Source organism: Conger conger, chromosome 7 (assembly GCF_963514075.1).
Source record: "Conger conger chromosome 7, fConCon1.1, whole genome shotgun sequence".
NCBI classification, from domain to species: Eukaryota; Metazoa; Chordata; class Actinopteri; order Anguilliformes; family Congridae; genus Conger; species Conger conger.
Window position 1 is genome coordinate 59,408,577 of NC_083766.1, and position 19,201 is coordinate 59,427,777.

The following is a 19,201-nucleotide window of genomic DNA, read 5'->3' on the forward strand; positions in this document are numbered from 1 at the left end:
TACAATACAGGATTTAGAGTATTAAAACAATACATGTTGTTTTGATAAATTATCAATTTTATCTGCACATCGCTTTTCACAGAATACTCACAGAGTAACACACGAACAAACAAACAAACAAACAAACAAAAGAACAAGATACTTTAAAAAAGAGAACCAAACCCTGGAAGTGATTTCACGCATGTGTCTTTGGGTACACCGTCTTTTCCTGTCCCGATATTGAATTCTTGAACTGTCTTGAATTATGTCCAAAATGAGAGCGCCTTCAGGAGACACACACAATTATTCTTGAGTAGGGTATATCCAGGCACTGTGTAGTTAATATGTAACGAAGAACACAAAGTAAAAGTAAGGGCACAATGTGTAATGTAATGTGTTCGTTCTTTTTTATTTATTTATTTGAGTCATGTTTTTTTGTCCCGGAAAATAATGCAAATATTATTTTTTATTGTTACAATTGTGACGCACTTGTTACAAATACCACACACATGCTTCACAATTGTAACATCAAATACAATGTATGTTTGTTTAAATTGTACACGAACCGACCATCTCTAACCTAACATGTATTATTCAAGGAAACAAGTGTATAATCTTAATGGTTAAATTTCACCGATTTTGATCGCGTTACCTTGGAGTAATTTAGTAAGATGTGAAAAATGTTACAACTGGGCAGGTTCTCCAATACTATGTTCGTGTTACAATCACCGTTGTAAATATACGCGTGATTGCAGTGAAATGTTTTCAAAGGTGATAACCGGCCGGCGATCTGTTCGCTTGCTGTTCAAGTCGCTCAATCGTTAAGTTTTCTGGAAAAATAAAAATAAAAATAATCGTAAGAAAATGTTATTTTGGGGTGGTGGGAGATAAGGAACAAGGTAAATAAAAAAAAATCCATTAAAAAATAAAAAACAACGAACAACAGATTACACATTTTACCCTTACTTGTCCTTTATGTTCTTGTACAAAGTTTTCAAAGAACAAAAAAGAATTGTTGTGGCCTGGTGTTGACTAGCTTGAATAGGATCATATTTTTAGGCTTTGCTCTCACAGTTTCTAGTACCATTCTACCACTTGAATATTGCATTTGGCGGACTGCGAGTATTCCACGTCGGCCTACATGTCGGGTACAAGGTAAGCGGGAAGCGGGTGGAAGTCTTCTCTCAGCCCTGGCGTCGGAATTAATTACGTAAAACTGGACGATTAACAGCGAGTGGAATTAGCGCAGCAGGAAAACGCGACTCACCAGTTCTCCTCAGCATAGTCACTGTAGAAACCCGGCAGTCGAATGTGATTTTCCACTCATACTGGATTATATATCTCCTGGTGTGGAATGCACCTGCTTTGGAATTCTTCTGGGACATCAATTAAAATCCGCTACTTCTGAGACGGGTGCGTGGGGGTTGGACCCAAAATGCACGACTCAGAAACAATAGTAATATAAAGACCCCTCAGGGCTTTATTCGGGACGAATCCCAGGAGAGTAGTCAACACAAGCAAAGTCCATACACGTAGATCCAACAAAAAGTAAACAAACAAAAAGCACGGTGCCGAGGGAAGAGGCAAACTCGTAGTCGGTAGACGTGCAGGGAGGTCCGGTAGCAGGAGAGCTGTCAGCGGGGCAGATGAACAGACGGACGGCAGGCAGAGGCGTAGTCGTGGACGAAACCATGAAACAATCAGCGAAGCAAAAGTACAAAAACGGTAGGCAAGGACGAAGTCAAAAAACAAACGATGGTCACAAAACAGAAATCAATAAACAGTGGTCGGTAAACAGGCGTGGATCGTAACGTGTAATCAAACAGTAAATAATGCTCAAGAGTTGCGTGGTAAACAGAGGCAGACAATTTCGCAGTGAACAGTTGCGCGACTGGGCTATAAATGCAGGTGTAGACAGGTGTAGACAATTAGTTAGAGCGTAGCAAGGAAATGGAAAACAGGTGCGATGGATGACAAGTTTAACAAGGAGATTAGTAATCGTTAGTAATAAACCTATCCTGCCCTAGCATTAGTAAATTAGTAAATGACATGCACGAGAAACGTAAGGTAACATGAACACATGATTAGTCTTGTTAGTTTCTACCCAATCCTGATCTAGCGTTAGTAGTTTTAGTAAATAGACAAATAGAAACATTAGGGGAGTGAAGGACAGAACGAGAGAGAGAGAGAGAAAAGGCGGAACGCAAGGTTTGCGGAAAAACATGTAAAAGTGTATGCATAACAACGACCAGTTAACGTAACAATAAACATAAATCGAAACATAACACAAAGCGAAACTAAGACGATAATCACTCAACATAACCAGGTAATATAATCGTAACGAAACATAACTAGACATGACGAGAAAATAAATCGTAACAAGAAATAAACTAAACAACATGACGAACCTAGACTAACATAATACATGATAAGACATTACGTGACTAAGACAACATGAATAAACATAAATCAACATAAAACATGGTGAGACAGACCTGAAACGTGACAGGACCCCCCCCTTAACGACCGACTCCTGGCGGTCCTTGGAATTTATCAGGGTGGTCACGATGGAAGTCTCTGATGAGCGATTTGTCCAGAATGAGACTGGGAGCGACCCAGGAACGCTCCTCAGGGCCATAGCCCTCCCAGTCAACCAAGTATTGCACCCCACGGCCCCTTTTACGAATGTTCAAGAGTTTCTTAACAGTGAATGCGGGGTGGTTGTCAATAATGCGGGGGGGAGGTGGTGGGGGATCCGGGGGACATATGGGGTGAGAGGATACAGGCTTAATACATGAGACATGGAATGTGGGGTGAATCTTAAGGGAAGCAGGGAGTGACAGTTTAACAGAGGAAGGGTTGATGATTCTGTGGATCTTAAAGGGGCCAATAAAGCGGGGTTGCAATTTGTGGGAAGTGGCTTGGAGGGGAATGTCCTTAGTGGACAGCCAGACGGAGTCACCTGGTTTGTAGGCCGGAGCTGGAGTGCGGTGGCGATCAGCAAAACGCCGATTACGATCTGCCGTGCGTAAGAGCGCGGCCTTGGCATCCCTCCAAATCTTGGCACATCGTTTCATGTGGGTGGCGAGGGAGGGAACAGCGATCTCAGCTTCTTGGTCGGGAAACAAAGGAGGTTGGTAGCCTAGAGAGATCTCGAACGGAGACTTTCCGGTGGCGGCGCATGGAAGGGTGTTGTGCGCATACTCAACCCAGGTGAGCATCTTGCTCCATGAGGCCGGATTCTGGGCAGAGACACAACGTAGCGCAGCTCCCAAATCCTGGTTGGCCCTCTCGGTCTGCCCATTGGATTGAGGGTGGTAGCCGGATGAGAGGCTGGCTGTGGCACCGAGGGCCAGGCAGAAAGCTTTCCACACTTGGGAAATGAATTGTGGGCCCCGGTCGGATACAATGTCTGAGGGGATTCCATGGATGCGGAACACTTCCTTGATAAGTACCTCTGCCGTCTCTTGGGCAGTGGGTAACCCTGGCAGGGGGATGAAGTGGGCCGCCTTACTGAATCGGTCCACCACAGTGAGGATGGTGGTGTTACCTTCGGAAGGGGGAAGTCCGGTAACGAAGTCCACGCCGATGTGGCTCCAGGGTCGGCTGGGCACAGGCAGAGGTTGGAGTAGACCAGCCGGGGCTTGGTGGGAGGCCTTACTTCTGGCACAGGTGGTACATGCCTTGATGAAGCGTCTGGTGTCGGGGATCATGGAACTCCACCAGAATCTCCTCTTCAGCACCGCCAAGGTGCGGGTAAAGCCAGGGTGGCAGGAAAGGAGGGATGAATGGGCCCATTGCAGCACCTGTGTCCGAGCGGCTACGGGAACGTATAGGCGTAATCCGGGGTTGAGCCTAGGATCGGGTTCCTCCCGTAGAGCCCTCTGGATCACCGACTCGATCTTCCAGGTGACGGACCCCACGGTGCAGGAGGCAGGAAGGATGTTCTTAGGAACCTCACGCTCAGGACAGGTGTTAAATTGGCGAGAAAGGGCATCAGGCTTAACGTTCTTAGAACCCGGGCGGTAGGTAAGTGAGAAGTTGAACCTCCCGAAGAACAGTGCCCATCTGGCCTGTCGGGAGTTCAGCCTCTTGGCTGTCTGGAGGTATGCCAGGTTCTTGTGGTCGGTCCAAACGATGAACGGCTTCTTGGACCCCTCCAGCCAATGTCTCCACTCCTCCAACGCCAGTTTGACTGCCAGCAGTTCGCGATTTCCGACATCATAATTCCTCTCCGCCGGGGACAGCTTCTTGGAGAAGAAAGCGCAGGGGTGTAGTCGGTTGTCAGCGGCCGCCACCTGAGAGAGCACAGCTCCCACCCCCGAGTCGGAAGCATCCGTCTCAACCACAAACTGGCGGGTGGGGTCGGGGTGAACCAGGATGGGAGCGGAAGAGAACAGTCTCTTGACCTTGGTGAAGGCCGTCTCAGCTTCGGGGCTCCACCGGAATGGCACCGCAGGGGACGTGAGCTTGGTTAGAGGGGAGACCACTTGGCTATAGGATCGGATGAACCTTCGGTAGAAGTTGGCGAATCCCAAGAAGCGCTGGAGTTGCTTACGTGAGGTGGGTGTGGGCCAGTCGGTGACCGCCAGAATCTTCTTGGGATCCGCCCTGATCCGTCCCCTCTCAAGGATGAATCCAAGGAACTCAACTGTGTCAGAGTGGAAGACGCACTTCTCCGCCTTGATGAACAATCTGTTCTCTAGAAGTCTCTGTAGCACTTGCCTGACGTGGTTCTCATGATCCTTGGCATTATTAGAGTAAATTAAGATGTCATCCAGGTAGACGAACACATGGCGGCCCAACAAGTCCCGAAGAACGTCATTAACCAGGGCCTGGAAGACAGCAGGAGCGTTGGTGAGGCCGAATGGCATGACCAGATATTCAAAGTGTCCGAGAGAGGTGTTGAAGGCGGTCTTCCATTCATCGCCCTCACGGATACGGACCAGGTGGTAAGCGTTGCGGAGATCCAACTTGGTGAAGATGGTGGCCTCGTGAAGTGGGTGGAACGCGGAGTCCATCAGGGGCAGAGGATACTTGTTCCTCACCGTGATGTTGTTCAGCTCCCTGTAGTCGATGCACGGGCGTAGGGAGCCATCTTTCTTCTGAACGAAGAAGAATCCCGCACCGACGGGAGAGGAAGATGGGCGAATTAGTCCGTTAGCCAGGCAGTCACGGATGTATTTCTCCATAGCCTCCCTTTCTGGTCTGGAGACGTTGTATAGGCGACTAGAGGGGAGTGACGAACCGGGAAGGAGCTCGATGGCGCAGTCGTAGGGCCGATGAGGCGGCAAAGACTGAGCTTGTGTCTTGGAGAACACTGTGCCCAGGTCATGGTAAGGAGAGGGGACCCTCTCCAGGGAGGGTTTGGGAGTCTGTGGTAGAGCTGGCACTCCCTCTGCTGGTGGTGGGGCGGAACGCAAGCAGGACAGATGGCACTTAGGATCCCATGCTTGCACTTGGTTAGAACTCCAGTTGATCGTGGGGTTGTGTTTCTGGAGCCAGGGTAATCCCAAAATGAGTTGGTCATTAGGGGACTGGATGACGCGGAACTGGATCATCTCCCGATGGTTCCCAGAAATGATCAGTTGTACGGGAATAGTGATGTGCGTCATGCGGCAGAACGTCCTTCCATCCAGCGACCGCGCATTCTCAGGGTGGGGTAGAGGGAGGGTGGGAATGTTCAGTTCAGACACCAGAACTTCGTCGATGAGGTTGGCGTCCGCTCCAGAATCCACCAATGCGTTAACCCGGGTTGTTCCGTCGGGAAGAATCAGCAGGGTGGTGAGCGTGGGACGATGGTTGTCTCTGTCAGAACCCTCATGCCTGTCGACTGCTCTCACCTCTACTGGTCGCCTGGTCCTGAAGGAGCACCGAGCCTGGGTGTGACCCGGCCTCCCACAGTAGAAGCACGAGCCGGTGGTTCTGCGGCGTGCTCGTTCCTCGGTAGAGATCTTGGTACTGGCCCGGGACAGGTCCATGGGTTCGGGTCCCTCCAACTGCTGCTCCTCATGTCGAGGATTTGGCCCCTGCCTGGGGTACGGGTTGCCGGGAAGGATCGGTCTCTCCGACCGGCGTAGTCTGGCACGGTTGTCCAGGCGGATCGTGGTGCGCACGAGTTGGTCGAGCTGGGTGATGGGGTCCAGTCGCGCCAACTCGTCCTGGAGCGTCTCACTCAGGCTGGCCAGGAAGAGATTCGCCAACGCCGCATCGTTCCAACTAGTGGCCGCCGCGAGGGTGCGGAAGTCGATGGAGTGGTCTGCCGCGGTCTTCCGTCCCTGGCGCAGAGCAATCAGTCTCTGGGATGGCTCCTGGTCGCTGGATGCGTGTTGGAAAACCTTCCGAATCTCCTCGACGAAGGCCGGGTAACGAGGAGGAGATGAACCCCCGGTCCACACTGCAGTAGCCCAGTCCAATGCCTTCCCCTTCAGCAGTCCCATCACATAGCCTATCCGACGGTCGTCGCTGTTGTAGGTCTGGGGCTGTTGCCTGAATACGAAGTCACATTGGAGTAGGAAAGCCTTGCACCTCTCAGGTTCTCCACCGAACCTCTCCGGGGGGGGGTTGTTGGGGCTCCCGGAATTGCCAGGTTTGCATGGGGTTGAACGCTGGGGATGTGGGTGGGTGGGTAGGCTCCTCCCGTGGTTGTAGCAGGCCCGCGACAGCGAGCTTCTTCATCTCCGCACACAGTTCACAAATCTCCAGGTGAAGCTCGGAGATTCCTTGTGAATGCTGCTGGACGATGGCTCCTTGTTCCTGGAGGGCGTGGAACATGGCAGTAGAGTCAGCAGGGTCCATTGTGGCGAAATTGTTCTGAGACGGGTGTGTGGGGGTTGGACCCAAAATGCACGACTCAGAAACAATAGTAATATAAAGACCCCTCAGGGCTTTATTCGGGATGAATCCCAGGAGAGTAGTCAACACAAGCAAAGTCCATACACGTAGATCCAGCCAAACAAAAAGTAAACAAACAAAAAGCACGGTGCCGAGGGAAGAGGCAAACTCGTAGTCGGTAGACGTGCAGGGAGGTCCGGTAGCAGGAGAGCTGTCAGCGGGGCAGATGAACAGACGGACGGCAGGCAGAGGCGTAGTCGTGGACGAAGCGGGAGTCGAAACCATGAAACAATCAGCGAAGCAAAAGTACAAAAACGGTAGGCAAGGACGAAGTCAAAAAACAAACGATGGTCACAAAACAGAAATCAATAAACAGTGGTCGGTAAACAGGCGTGGATCGTAACGTGTAATCAAACAGTAAATAATGCTCAAGAGTTGCGTGGTAAACAGAGGCAGACAATTTCGCAGTGAACAGTTGCGCGACTGGGCTATAAATGCAGGTGTAGACAGGTGTAGACAATTAGTTAGAGCGTAGCAAGGAAATGGAAAACCGGTGCGATGGATGACAAGTTTAACAAGGAGATTAGTAATCGTTAGTAATAAACCTATCCTGCCCTAGCATTAGTAAATTAGTAAATGACATGCACGAGAAACGTAAGGTAACATGAACACATGATTAGTCTTGTTAGTTTCTACCCAATCCTGATCTAGCGTTAGTAGTTTTAGTAAATAGACAAATAGAAACATTAGGGGAGTGAAGGACAGAACGAGAGAGAGAGAGAGAGAGAAAAGGCGGAACGCAAGGTTTGCGGAAAAACATGTAAAAGTGTATGCATAACAACGACCAGTTAACGTAACAATAAACATAAATCGAAACATAACACAAAGCGAAACTAAGACGATAATCACTCAACATAACCAGGTAATATAATCGTAACGAAACATAACTAGACATGACGAGAAAATAAATCGTAACAAGAAATAAACTAAACAACATGACGAACCCAGACTAACATAATACATGATAAGACATTACGTGACTAAGACAACATGAATAAACATAAATCAACATAAAACATGGTGAGACAGACCTGAAACGTGACAACTTCCCTCCATTGGCTGTCGAATGTATAATCGCTTTTGGTACCTTTGGAGGCACTAATGAGGTTACACTTTCCATTGCAGTCTGCCATTTAGCAGACCGCATTATCCAGACTGACTTACACAAACTGCACTATTATTATGTAGTTATACAGTAATTCACAAGATAACCCTGCTAATGGGGACAGTGGCAATGCCCCACCTGGGTTTACACCCTGGAGATATATAAGAACTTGACAGCGCTTACCAAGGATGTATTACCAAGGATTATATTAAGTTAAATATCTGGCAGCAAGCTAAATATTTGTTTAATATAGTTCAAGTTTGCGAATAGAACAAGTGTATAATTCAACAAGGTAGATATATTAAATAAATGTGTTCTATTTTAAAATAATGTATTTTTAGATGTTATTAGATAGATAGATAAATAGATAGATACTTTATTCATCCCAAGGGAAATTTTAGACATTTTTATCATTCATGATCACAGATTTGATATTTAGACTGAACAAAACCAGTCGTTATCACTTAAATTAATAAATTCAGCATATATTTTTTATTTAAAGATATATTTACCCCTTGCATGAATAAACGGATAACATATCTTATCATTTTATTAATTTATTTTTGCTTTGGCTGTGTGTGTCCAATTCCCAACATAATTTGGAATGCCCCCGACGGCGTTCATGGCACAAGCCCCACTGAACAGGAACTGACTCAGTGCCAGACCCCCAGCTTTCCTTCATGAGGCTCAGCCACCTGTTTCTGCCTATGCACCATCGCCAAACATGGTACATTATCCCGTGATGCAGGTGTAACAACAAATTCTATTCAACAAAACTTTTCCGGTTCCGTCTCTGCAATGACGTCAATCATTTTGTTTAATGCTGTGTGTAATAGGCTCTGCATCGGCAAGCTAGCGATGCTTTTGTGAATATGTAGTGCTTGGACCTCACAGTCCATCGGGGCGTGTAGGTACGCCGTTTTCACGTCCATCTGATGGAGCACTAGGTTGTCTTGTGCCGCCATCTGCATCAGAATTCTCACTGACGTCATGTTAGCAGTTGGGGAGAATGTCTCTTTATAATCTATCCCCTCTATCTGGCTATAGCCCTTAGCTACATATCTAGCTTTGTATGTTTCAGATTCATCCTGGCTCTCTTTTATCGTAAAGACCCAGCGACCTCCCACAACAGTTTTCCCTTTAGGAAGTGTGGTCAAGGTGAACGTTTCGTTCTCTTTTAAAGAGTTAATCTCTTCTTCCATTGCGTTAGCCCACTTCTGAGACTTATTAGAGCTCATGGCCTCCTTGTATGTGTTTGGTACCCCAAATACAGCTCTATAGAAATAATCCACATCTTGCTCGTCAGTACATTCTGCTTTACACTGGTATTCTTCAAGATATGTTGGGGTCTTCCTCTCTCTAGTTGGGTAGCGGTTTCTGCCCTCACTATCCCCCTGGTTATTAGAAAGTGTACCACTTTCACCTCCTGTACCAGTAATCTGGGGCTGCTCTCCTAACTGGTACTACATCAGGCTCGTATGAGTCTATATCCTCATAGCTGTCTCCATCGTTGTGTGGACCTGTTTGTGTCTGGCAGTCTCTGTTGCTCTTCTGTATGAACTTAACTAATCTATGCTTTGACACTTTTCCTGTTTTTGGATAATAGACATTGTATGCAGGGCTGTATTTATCATATCCTATGAAAATGCCCTTCTCGCACCTTGGATCCAGTTTATTTTTGTCTTGTCTATAGGCATAGCACTCAGTGCCAAAAACCATCATATGGGAAATATTTGGTGTTTTCCCTGTGAAAGCGCTGTATGGGGTTTGCTTTAATTGCTTACAATAGCACCTGTTTCATATCTGTGCAGCTGTCTGCACCGCAAACCTCCATAGCTGCTTTGGCATCTTACTTTCTAGCAGCATACATCGTGCCATGTCAAATAATGTTCTCCAGTTTCGTTCTGCCGTGCCGTTCTGATGCGGCGAGTAGGGGGCACTAGTTTGGTGACTAATTTTATTTCCTCTCAGCAGATCTTGGAAACATCCTCCAGTGAACCCATTGTCAGACCTAATGGTTTTCACCTGCCCAAAGGAGGCAGTGTCAGCTAAGAATTTTTCGGTAGCCTTAGCTGTATCGCTCTTTGACCTCATGAAATATGTCCATGTCATACTGCTATAGTCATCTGTGAAAGCTATGGTGTATTTATACCCATCTTTATCAGTAGGCTCGATCGGGCCGCACAGATCTGTATGGACTAGTTCAAGTATTCCTTTAGCTTTGCTATCAGCCTGTCTATTTCTAGACTCCACAAATTTTCCTTGTGTATATGTTTCACAGTTGAAGTTAGATTTTTCAATGTTCCCCTTAATCTTCATTCCTTCAACTACACCTTCTAGTCTTGAAACATCATCTAAGTTACAATGACCAAGGATTCTGTGCCACGTTTCAATATCATGACATCCTTTGTATCCGTCAACATTATCATCAGTATTATTAGCTGTAGACAAATAATACAGTTTCCCAAATACTTCAATGTTAAACTTGGTACCCTCGTTTTTATACCCCATCCAATTTTCACCTTCCTTGAAGCGGATTTCTGCTCCGTTTCTTGAGGCTGCTTTAACGGAAAAAATGTCCTGAGGAAACGTCGGGATATACAGGGCCCTCTTCAGTCGTGCTGTCACCTTTCTTCCTTCGCTGTCAATTAAGGTGACTTCAGCTTCTCCTCTGGCCTTGGCAACTCCGGTAGCCTTTGTCCCGTCTGCAAGTTCAATCACGTGACTCTTGGGCTTAAAGTCTTTATCGACTGTTTTGAACTTTGCAAAGTCATATATCATGTGTGACGTCGCGCCACAGTCGACCATCAAACCTCTGTTGTTGACAGTCCGCCTCACCGGCCTGGTGTCTTCTTTCATCTTGAAGCAATATGACCTGCCCTCCCGGTCATCGGCGTCCGCCTCTATTTCTCGGTGGGTGCCGTCTGTCTCTCGGTGTGCTCCCCACCGTCCGTCCTGGTCCCCCGCTGCACCCTGCTCTGCTCCAGTCACTCCCGCGATGGCGTCTCGCTGCTTCCCCCGGCCTGGCGTGTCTCTCCTGCGTTCCACTCTTCTTGCTTCAGGCATGCTCGTACAAGTTCGAGACATATGCCCTTTTTTGTAGCATCTGAAGCACTCAATTTCGGCCATGCTCTTTCTCTCTCTACCTCTTCCACGAGAGGTGGTGGCTGCTGCGGCGGCTCTTATCACACTGTCCCCGTCATCACCATTACTCGGCTTGTACTTTTCTGTGTCTTCAAAGCTCCCTAGTTTTGCCTTGAATTCACTGAATGTCAGGTTGTCATTACTTTGAGTAATATGAACCACGAACGGTTTGAAAGAGTCCGGCAGTCCTTTCACTACCATTCCCACTTGCAACCCGTCACTTATGTTCTCGTCGGCTCCTTTCAACAACGAGAATATTGTCTCTGCACGAACAATATACTCCGTGACGGTCTCGTTGCTTTCCATGCGAAGAGCTGATAGTTCACAATATAAACTCACCACGCGCGGTTTTCCTTTTCCTGCGTAATGTTGCCGAAGTATCTTCAATGCCGCCCTACCGTCGGCTGCTGCATCCCGCATAATTAGTGACAAGCTCTTGTTGTCTAAAACTTGCACCAGCTCCGCGTATGCTTCTCTGTTTTTCTTGACGTCTACTTCTCTCAACTGGACAGCATTTTCGCCCGCAGGGATAACTGGCACGTTCAGTAGAGTCTCGCTGAGTCCTCTCAACTCCATGTGGGCTAGGAAGCGAGTTTCCCATAACTCGTATCCTCTCTCGTCGCCGTCGAACAAAAGTCTATTAAATCGCTGACTAGACATGGCACTGGGCCCATAACCTGTTGCACTGTTCATATTTATGTCACGGATGTCTAGCTACATACCTGTTAGGTATGTTAATATACTTTTGTAGAGTTAGACTGCAGGAGCAAACATTAGACGTCCACAACGTACATGGCGGGGCAGGGAGATAACTTTATTTGCACATGCGCAGAAGTCATACACACACATATGGATACCCGCAAGGACCAAATTAGCTGCTTATAGCGCAGTAAATAATACAGTGGCTGACTGGCTGTATATGTGAGACTGTACATTATGTTCAACAATTGTAAACGAGGAATATTGTTCATTTTTAGATTTGATTAGATTTTGTGTGCATGATATGGAGGTGGATGTGCGGGTGATTAACAATAGAAGATATTTAAATAACATTAAATGTAATGTTCCTGAGTGTTGTCTGTTTGTTTATTGCTATTCTTGCCATTTATGATTGTTCATATCTGGTTCATTGTTTGCCATTACAGTCCATTGCATTCGTCATCCCCTGCGATGTCTGTCTGAATGTTTTCTGAGCCCGAGTCTTCTCCCCTGTCTGCGTGCTGTGCTATTCGCTAGTTAATGTTGCATAGCACTATACTTACTAACAACTACTAATATAGATATTGTACAGTACTAATTATATTAACACACTTACTGTCTGTCTAACTAATTAACTAACAGTCACTTATTTTGGGCAATTTAAATTGAACTAATTTACTAATGCTATCTCCCATTTCAATGATGTTCTGTAACTCTGCCTCTGTGTTCTATCACTGATTACTTGCTTAGTTTCAGCGAAGTGTTCGCACCTGCCTTTCGCTATCACTATGTTTCCTAACTCTATGCAAATGTCCACTCCCTAATGCGGAGCCGTCTGTATTACGTGTTGATCTATGTGGCTTTGGACTCAGGCTGAAATAAACAATGTTTTGGAATATCCCCTGGTCTGCATTTGGGTCTTCAGTGCCATACATAACATTAAAACACAACAGCAATTACATTAAAACACACAAATTGCATTCAAAAGCTAAGGTCATTGTTTGAACATGTGTGTACCTGTGTGTGTGCGGAGAGTGAATTTGTGTGTGCACATAGGCTATTTGTTTATCTATGTGTGTGCATGTGTGTATATGCATGTATGTGGGTGTATGCATGTATGTGGGTGTATGCATGTGACTGTGAGTGTGTGTGCATTTATTTCTAAAGGTGCTATGTCTATACAGTATGACTATGACATATCTTTTCAATTATCTTTGAATAGATTTCAATAACAGCAACCATCAAAATATCTGCTGAAAGTCAATGCTGAAGGTGGCCCATTTTTACTGAAATTACTGGCTCATTTTATCTAACACATTTAGCTGAAATGGGCATGCACAATTTGGCGAAACACCAAGGCATGAAAAAGAAATTGATGTAATTAATTTGGAAATGTCCATTTGCAGCGATCTTTGCAAGGCTCTACGCCTGCCCTGCCCAAACTGTTGCCTTGACTTTCTGGAGCATAGTAAGTATTCTCTTCCTGATATCTCTGGTTGCCAGGGAATACACAAGGGGGTTCAGACAGGGCGGGATGGATGCGCATAACGACATGCTCAGCATCTTTGCATCTGAACCGACTAAGAAGATGAATAGATCGATGAGGTTTAGCACTATGAACGGCACGAAGAAAATCGCGACCAGGACGACATGCTCCGTGCAAGTTGTTAGTGCTTTGTGTGTGAGTTGTGTGTGCTCGCCACACTTTTCATTCTAAACACTGCTGCCAAAATGCAGGCGTACGAGAGCACGATTAAACCAAAGGGCACAAAGAAAGCCAGCATACTCAGAGCTGAACCAGCGGTCCAGTGGAGTGTGGCATCATTGCACGATAGTCTTATGATAACCGCAAAATTGCAAAAAAAAAACGTCCACAGTGAGCGAGTCACAGAAAGACAGTTTTGCCAATATCAAGATCATGAACAACACGATGCTTACAATATACGTCCAAACAATCGCTAAAATACACATCATCCTTGTGGGAGTGTTGACAGAATTATGTCTAAGTGGGAAACATATCGCAATTAACCTGTCGTAGGCAAGAACAATGAGGGAGCATGACTCTAGTCCGAGAAAACCGTAATAAAAGAAAATCTGTACCAGACATGCGTTGTAGGACATAAAGGTATCTTTCGTGAGCACTGTGTTGATGGTACTAGGAATAATGCTTGAACTCAGCACTAAGTCGATAACCCCTAAATTAGCCACCGCAATGTACTTTGGAGTGGACATGTGGTTTATCCATATGACGCTAACGACAAAGGAGTTGCACAAAACCGTTATAATATAAATGAAGCCGAGGAAAACTTCATATATATCAGCAAACTTGAAATACGTAAATCCGATAACGTAAAATGATTGCTTTGGGCAACACAGTGCCAGAGAAGAATGGTGAAGGAGCACTCAGACCTCAGACCTTGGCAGCCCTTAAAATAGGAGTATGCCAAAGTACAGGCAGAGGTTTGGGTCTCAGTTTATGTCTTACTCTCGCCTGCCCTCTTTGAGATCTTCATTGGTGAACGATCAACAACCATCATCCATGCAATGCTCAACAAAAGTAATAGCCTGAGAATAAATCTATCTTTCTCATTAAGCAATATATATATATATATATATATATATATATATATATATATATATATATATATATATATATATAAAATCTTCATATATATATATATATGAAGATTAAGAAGAATGATGAATAATACTAAACTGTTCTATACGGGAAGAAAGATTTACGTTAATCTCAATATACAGCCCTCTCCAAAAGTATTGGAACAGCAAGGCCAGTTTCTTTGTTTTTGCAATACATTGAATATGGAGGATATGAATGTATCTTTCATGATCATGGTGTTGATAACACTATGAATGAAGGTTGAGCCAGTTCCTTTGTTTTTGCAATACACTGAATTAATGTGGGGTTGAGATACAATGATTAACATGAGACAAGAGTTCAGGACGGCAGCTTTTATTTCCTGGTATTTAGAACAGAATATTTAAGTAAATGAAAGTAAATAATATTTGGTAGGATATCCCTTGCTTGCAATAACTGCATCAAGCCTGAGACCCATTGACGTCAGCAAACTGTTACATTCCGGTGATTGACTTGGCCCATTTAAAACCTTGTCGTGAGCCACGGACCCCTTGCCGAGCTCAGACCTCACGTTCCCACGAGCAGTACCTCACCATGAGGTGTCTCGGGGACGAACTCAAGTACTCCGAACGTTCTGGAGCCCTGGTAAGTTCTACTGAACTTCCAGCCCAGTCTCGAAGTGAAGGGTGTGATGCAAATCTGGTATACGATGTCCTGTATTCAATGTATTCCTCTAAAATAATCTTTATCACATATGACAATAGTAAGATATACTTTATTATAATCAATCAAAAGAATAGAGTTATACAGATTACAGGATGTGGGTGTATGCATGTGACTGAGTGTGAGTGTGCGTGTGCATTTATTTCTAAAGGTGCTATGTCTATTCAGTATGACTATGACATATCTTTTCAATTATCTTTGAATAGATTTCAATAACAGCAACCATCAAAATATCTGCTGAAAGTCAATGCTGAAGGTGGCCCATTTTTATTGAAATTACTGGCTCATTTTATCGAACACATTTAGCTAAAATCGGCAAGCACAATTTGGCGAAACACCAAGGCATGAAAAAGAAATGGATGTAATTCATTTGGAAATGTCCATTTGCAGCGATCTTTGCAAGGCTCTATGCCTGCCCTGCCCAAACTGCTACCTTGACTTTCTGGAGCATAGTAACATAGACAGTCGAGAGAAAGACTCCGCGGATGGTAGGGAGGAAAGGATTGTAGATGAGAGAGTGGAGGTAGACAGGTGGCGTAGGTTCCGCCGACAGGTGACAGTGGATGGTGGGAGAGATGGATGGGTGTTATAGGAGAGTGGAAGAGAAAAAGAGATGAAGGTGTGGTCAGATATATGGAGTGGTGTTACAGAGAGGTTGCTTGATGTGCAGCTCCTTGTGAAGATGAGGTCAAGAAGGTTGCCTGCTTTGTGGGTGGGAGGGGAAAGTGTTATGGTTTAATAATAAAGCAGTATATTCTCACATTTTGAGCACTTCATTTGTAAGTGTTGATTGGCCAATCAAAAAAAGTCATTAAAAAAGTACTATATGGGAGCTAATAGATCTGGGAAGCAATTATCCTCTCTGATGAAAAGAATGAACATAAAATGGAACATTATGCTGAAAGATGATGACTCCCATTTAATTCCAAATAATAAGATGATTAATGAACAGTTCACTTTCATCAGAATTTATATTCCTCAGAAATAAAAAGAGCTGAGTTATGGCCCAACAATATATTAAGACTCAATTAAATTTAGAACTCTCACAAGTTTAGCGGTAGTTTAGATATGGGAACAACTACCTATTGTAATTTAGCCTTAAATGCCACCCAAATGCGGGAAATGACTAACACTAATTTAACTAAAGGAACTGCTATCGCAATAGACTTGTAATGGCAGTGGGGAAATGCTTGGAACCGCCTGCCAGTTCACTGGGGGGAATATGTGCCCTTGACACACCAGTACAGTCAGTTTTCATAGCTCAAGCAAAAGCCAGAGGATCTAGGGAAACATAAAATAACACATAAAAGGAAGGAAGACAAACCAATTGGGGCTTTTTCAGCAATAGTGCTAATCCTGGGAGCATATATTGAGTAATGGTCGCATATAAGGGAGAGTGGGGTTTTACAGTATTAGATAACGCAGTGGCAGGAGGAATGTGTGCGATCATAGGGGACTCTGGTTGCACCTGCATCCCCCAGAATAGTGCTGATAATGGGACCCTAGATAAGCTAAAAGAAATTTGTGATGGGACTGCAAAGGGATCTGGGATAAATACAGACTGGAATCCCTTTGATTTTCAAAAAAATTGGTTTGGTAGCGTAGGCACTTGGTTGGGGAATTTAATAGCACAAGTCTTAGTGATACTCACAATTTTATTTTGCATAATGCCTTGTGTCCTGAGCTGTTTGAAGAACATGTTCCACAGAATGTTTCAAAACAATCTCATAATGTTACAGCGGACACATATCCCCCAGGCTCAAAGAAACCCAGACAGTCCGAGGAAAATTAACCCCGATTCTTGTGACGACAGACATTATTCATAATTTTACATATCAATAAATAATCTGTAGCCTCAAATAAAATAATAATATAATAATGCTATAATTATCGATAACGCTGATCCTGAAAATCCAGGTGAATGTGACGATGATGAAAGGCACTGCTTCAATTATGATTATGAGTAAGTATTGTCATAAAACACAAGACCACACAAGCATGTAAGATGCAGCACATAGAGACAAACATGAAGAACTACGGACGAAAAACATAGGATGGGATACAACCTCCTGACATTTGAAGGCCTTTGATAGATTCATTGTAAATTATTGCGACATTTTGGTCTTCGCCTGCCCTGCCCAGGCTGTTACCTTCACTTTGTGGAGCATGGCAAGTATTCTGTTCCTGATTTCTTTGGTTGCCAATGAATACACAATGGGATTCAGACAGGTCGGGATGCATGACGATAACGACAAGCTCAGCATTCTGACATCAGGACCAGCGTGGAAGATGAATTGTTCGATGATGTTCAGCACTATGAGCGGCACGAAGAAAATCGCGACCAGGACGAGATGCTCTGTGCAAGTTGCTAGTGCTTTGTATCTGCTCGCCACACTTTTCATTCTAAATACAGCTGCCAAAATGCAGGCGTACGAGATCACGATTAAACCAAAGGGCACAAAGAAAACCAGCATACTTAGAGAAGAGCCAGCGGTCCACTGCAGTGTGGCATCATTGCACGATAGTCTTATGAGAGCCGCGTAATTGCAAAAAAAGTCGTCCACAGTGAGTGAGTCACAGAAAGACAGTTTTGTCAATATCAAGATCAAGAACAACACGATGCTTACAATATACGTCCAAACAATCGCTAAAATACACATCATCCTTGTGGGAGTGTTGATAGAATTATGTCTAAGTGGGAAACATATCGCAATTAACCTGTCGTAGGCAAGAACAATGAGGGAGCATGACTCTAGTCCGAGAAAACCGTAATAAAAGAAAATCTGTCCCACACATGCATTGTAGGACATAAAGGTATCTTTCGTGAGCACCGTGCTGACGGTACTAGGAATAATGCTTGAACTGAGCACCAAGTCGATAACCCCTAAATTAGCCACCGCAATGTACTTTGGAGTGTACATGTGGTTTATCCATATGACGCTAACGATAAAGGAGTTGCACAAAACCGTTAGAATATAAATGAAGCCGAGGAAAATGACATATAAATCAGCAAATTTGAAATACGTAAATCCGATAACGTAAAATCCCGCGGGTCTAATGATGGAGTTGTTTGTAATCGAAGTGGCGAGAATTCCCATTGCACGGCTGCGGTGTTCAGGAGCTCCGGTTGACTGCTTTTCCCCTGCGCACTGAGAGAGAAACAGACCAACGTCAATCAATGAAATAATTCAACCACGTGACATTGCTGGGTAATGTTCCGTACCCGTTACCTAATTTACCCTTCTATTGTGTTCAAGTTAAGATATGTAATAAATAACATCTCGTTTTTTTCATTGGAACAAAGCTTCATGATTTCCTCAAAAACAGCTATATAAACACAAAAAAACGAATTGTCACCATTTTAGTCAATTCTGAAGGTCTCTTAAAAAAAGTTACATTTGTGGTGTTACGGATCAAATATGGCTGTTGATAGTATGGCATGCATCATTGAAAAGTTGTGGGTAGCTTTGTGGATCTAATTTGGGTCAAACAAGATTAATTAGACTGTATTATATATATGTTTTTTTTTGTGTGTGTGTGTGTTAATATAAAAGATTTGACACATTTGAGATTTCCAAATATTCATTTTCCAAAAGATTTCATCTTACAGAGACATTTTTGTATATAATTTTTAAAAGTAACATATTACTGTAAGCAATTGACTACTTTTTACATAAAAACTTGATCAAGGCTGTCTGAGATCAGAAGCAAGGAGAAAACCAAAGTCTGCAGAAGAACTGTGGCAAGTTCTCCAACATGCTTGGAACAACCTCCCTGCTGATGTTTCTTATAGAACTGCAGGACAGCTTTGGCTATCTCTGAGAAGTGATGCAGTTTTAACACCGAAGGGTGGTTTTTAACTATTCTGCCAAAGTACTAAAATGTAATGCAAAATGTATAGTATGTTTATTTAGGACCTTTCATTGAATTATTTTTGAGAGAATCTTATCTGTACAGAATGTTGTGCCGATCTGCAAGGAGCACATTCAAACTATCACATACTGTGACTCATGCATGTGAACACACACACACACACACACACACACATACAAACCATCTTG

At 44.4% G+C, this 19,201-nt stretch overlaps 1 protein-coding gene across 1 annotated transcript; it reads right to left on the reverse strand.

The window, feature by feature from the left end:
• Positions 1 to 17,245: 17,245 nt before the first annotated feature.
• On the reverse strand, positions 17,246 to 18,238 carry LOC133133457 (olfactory receptor 1496-like). The gene has a single exon (XM_061249554.1). The coding sequence runs from the start codon at positions 18,236 to 18,238 to the stop codon at positions 17,246 to 17,248; it is 993 nt and encodes a 330-aa protein (XP_061105538.1).
• Positions 18,239 to 19,201: the final 963 nt, after the last annotated feature.

Excerpts from the sequence above, each read along its gene's own strand:
- LOC133133457 (XM_061249554.1), bottom strand. The coding sequence starts at position 18,238 with ATGGGAATTCTCGCCACTTCGATTACAAACAACTCCATCATTAGACCC.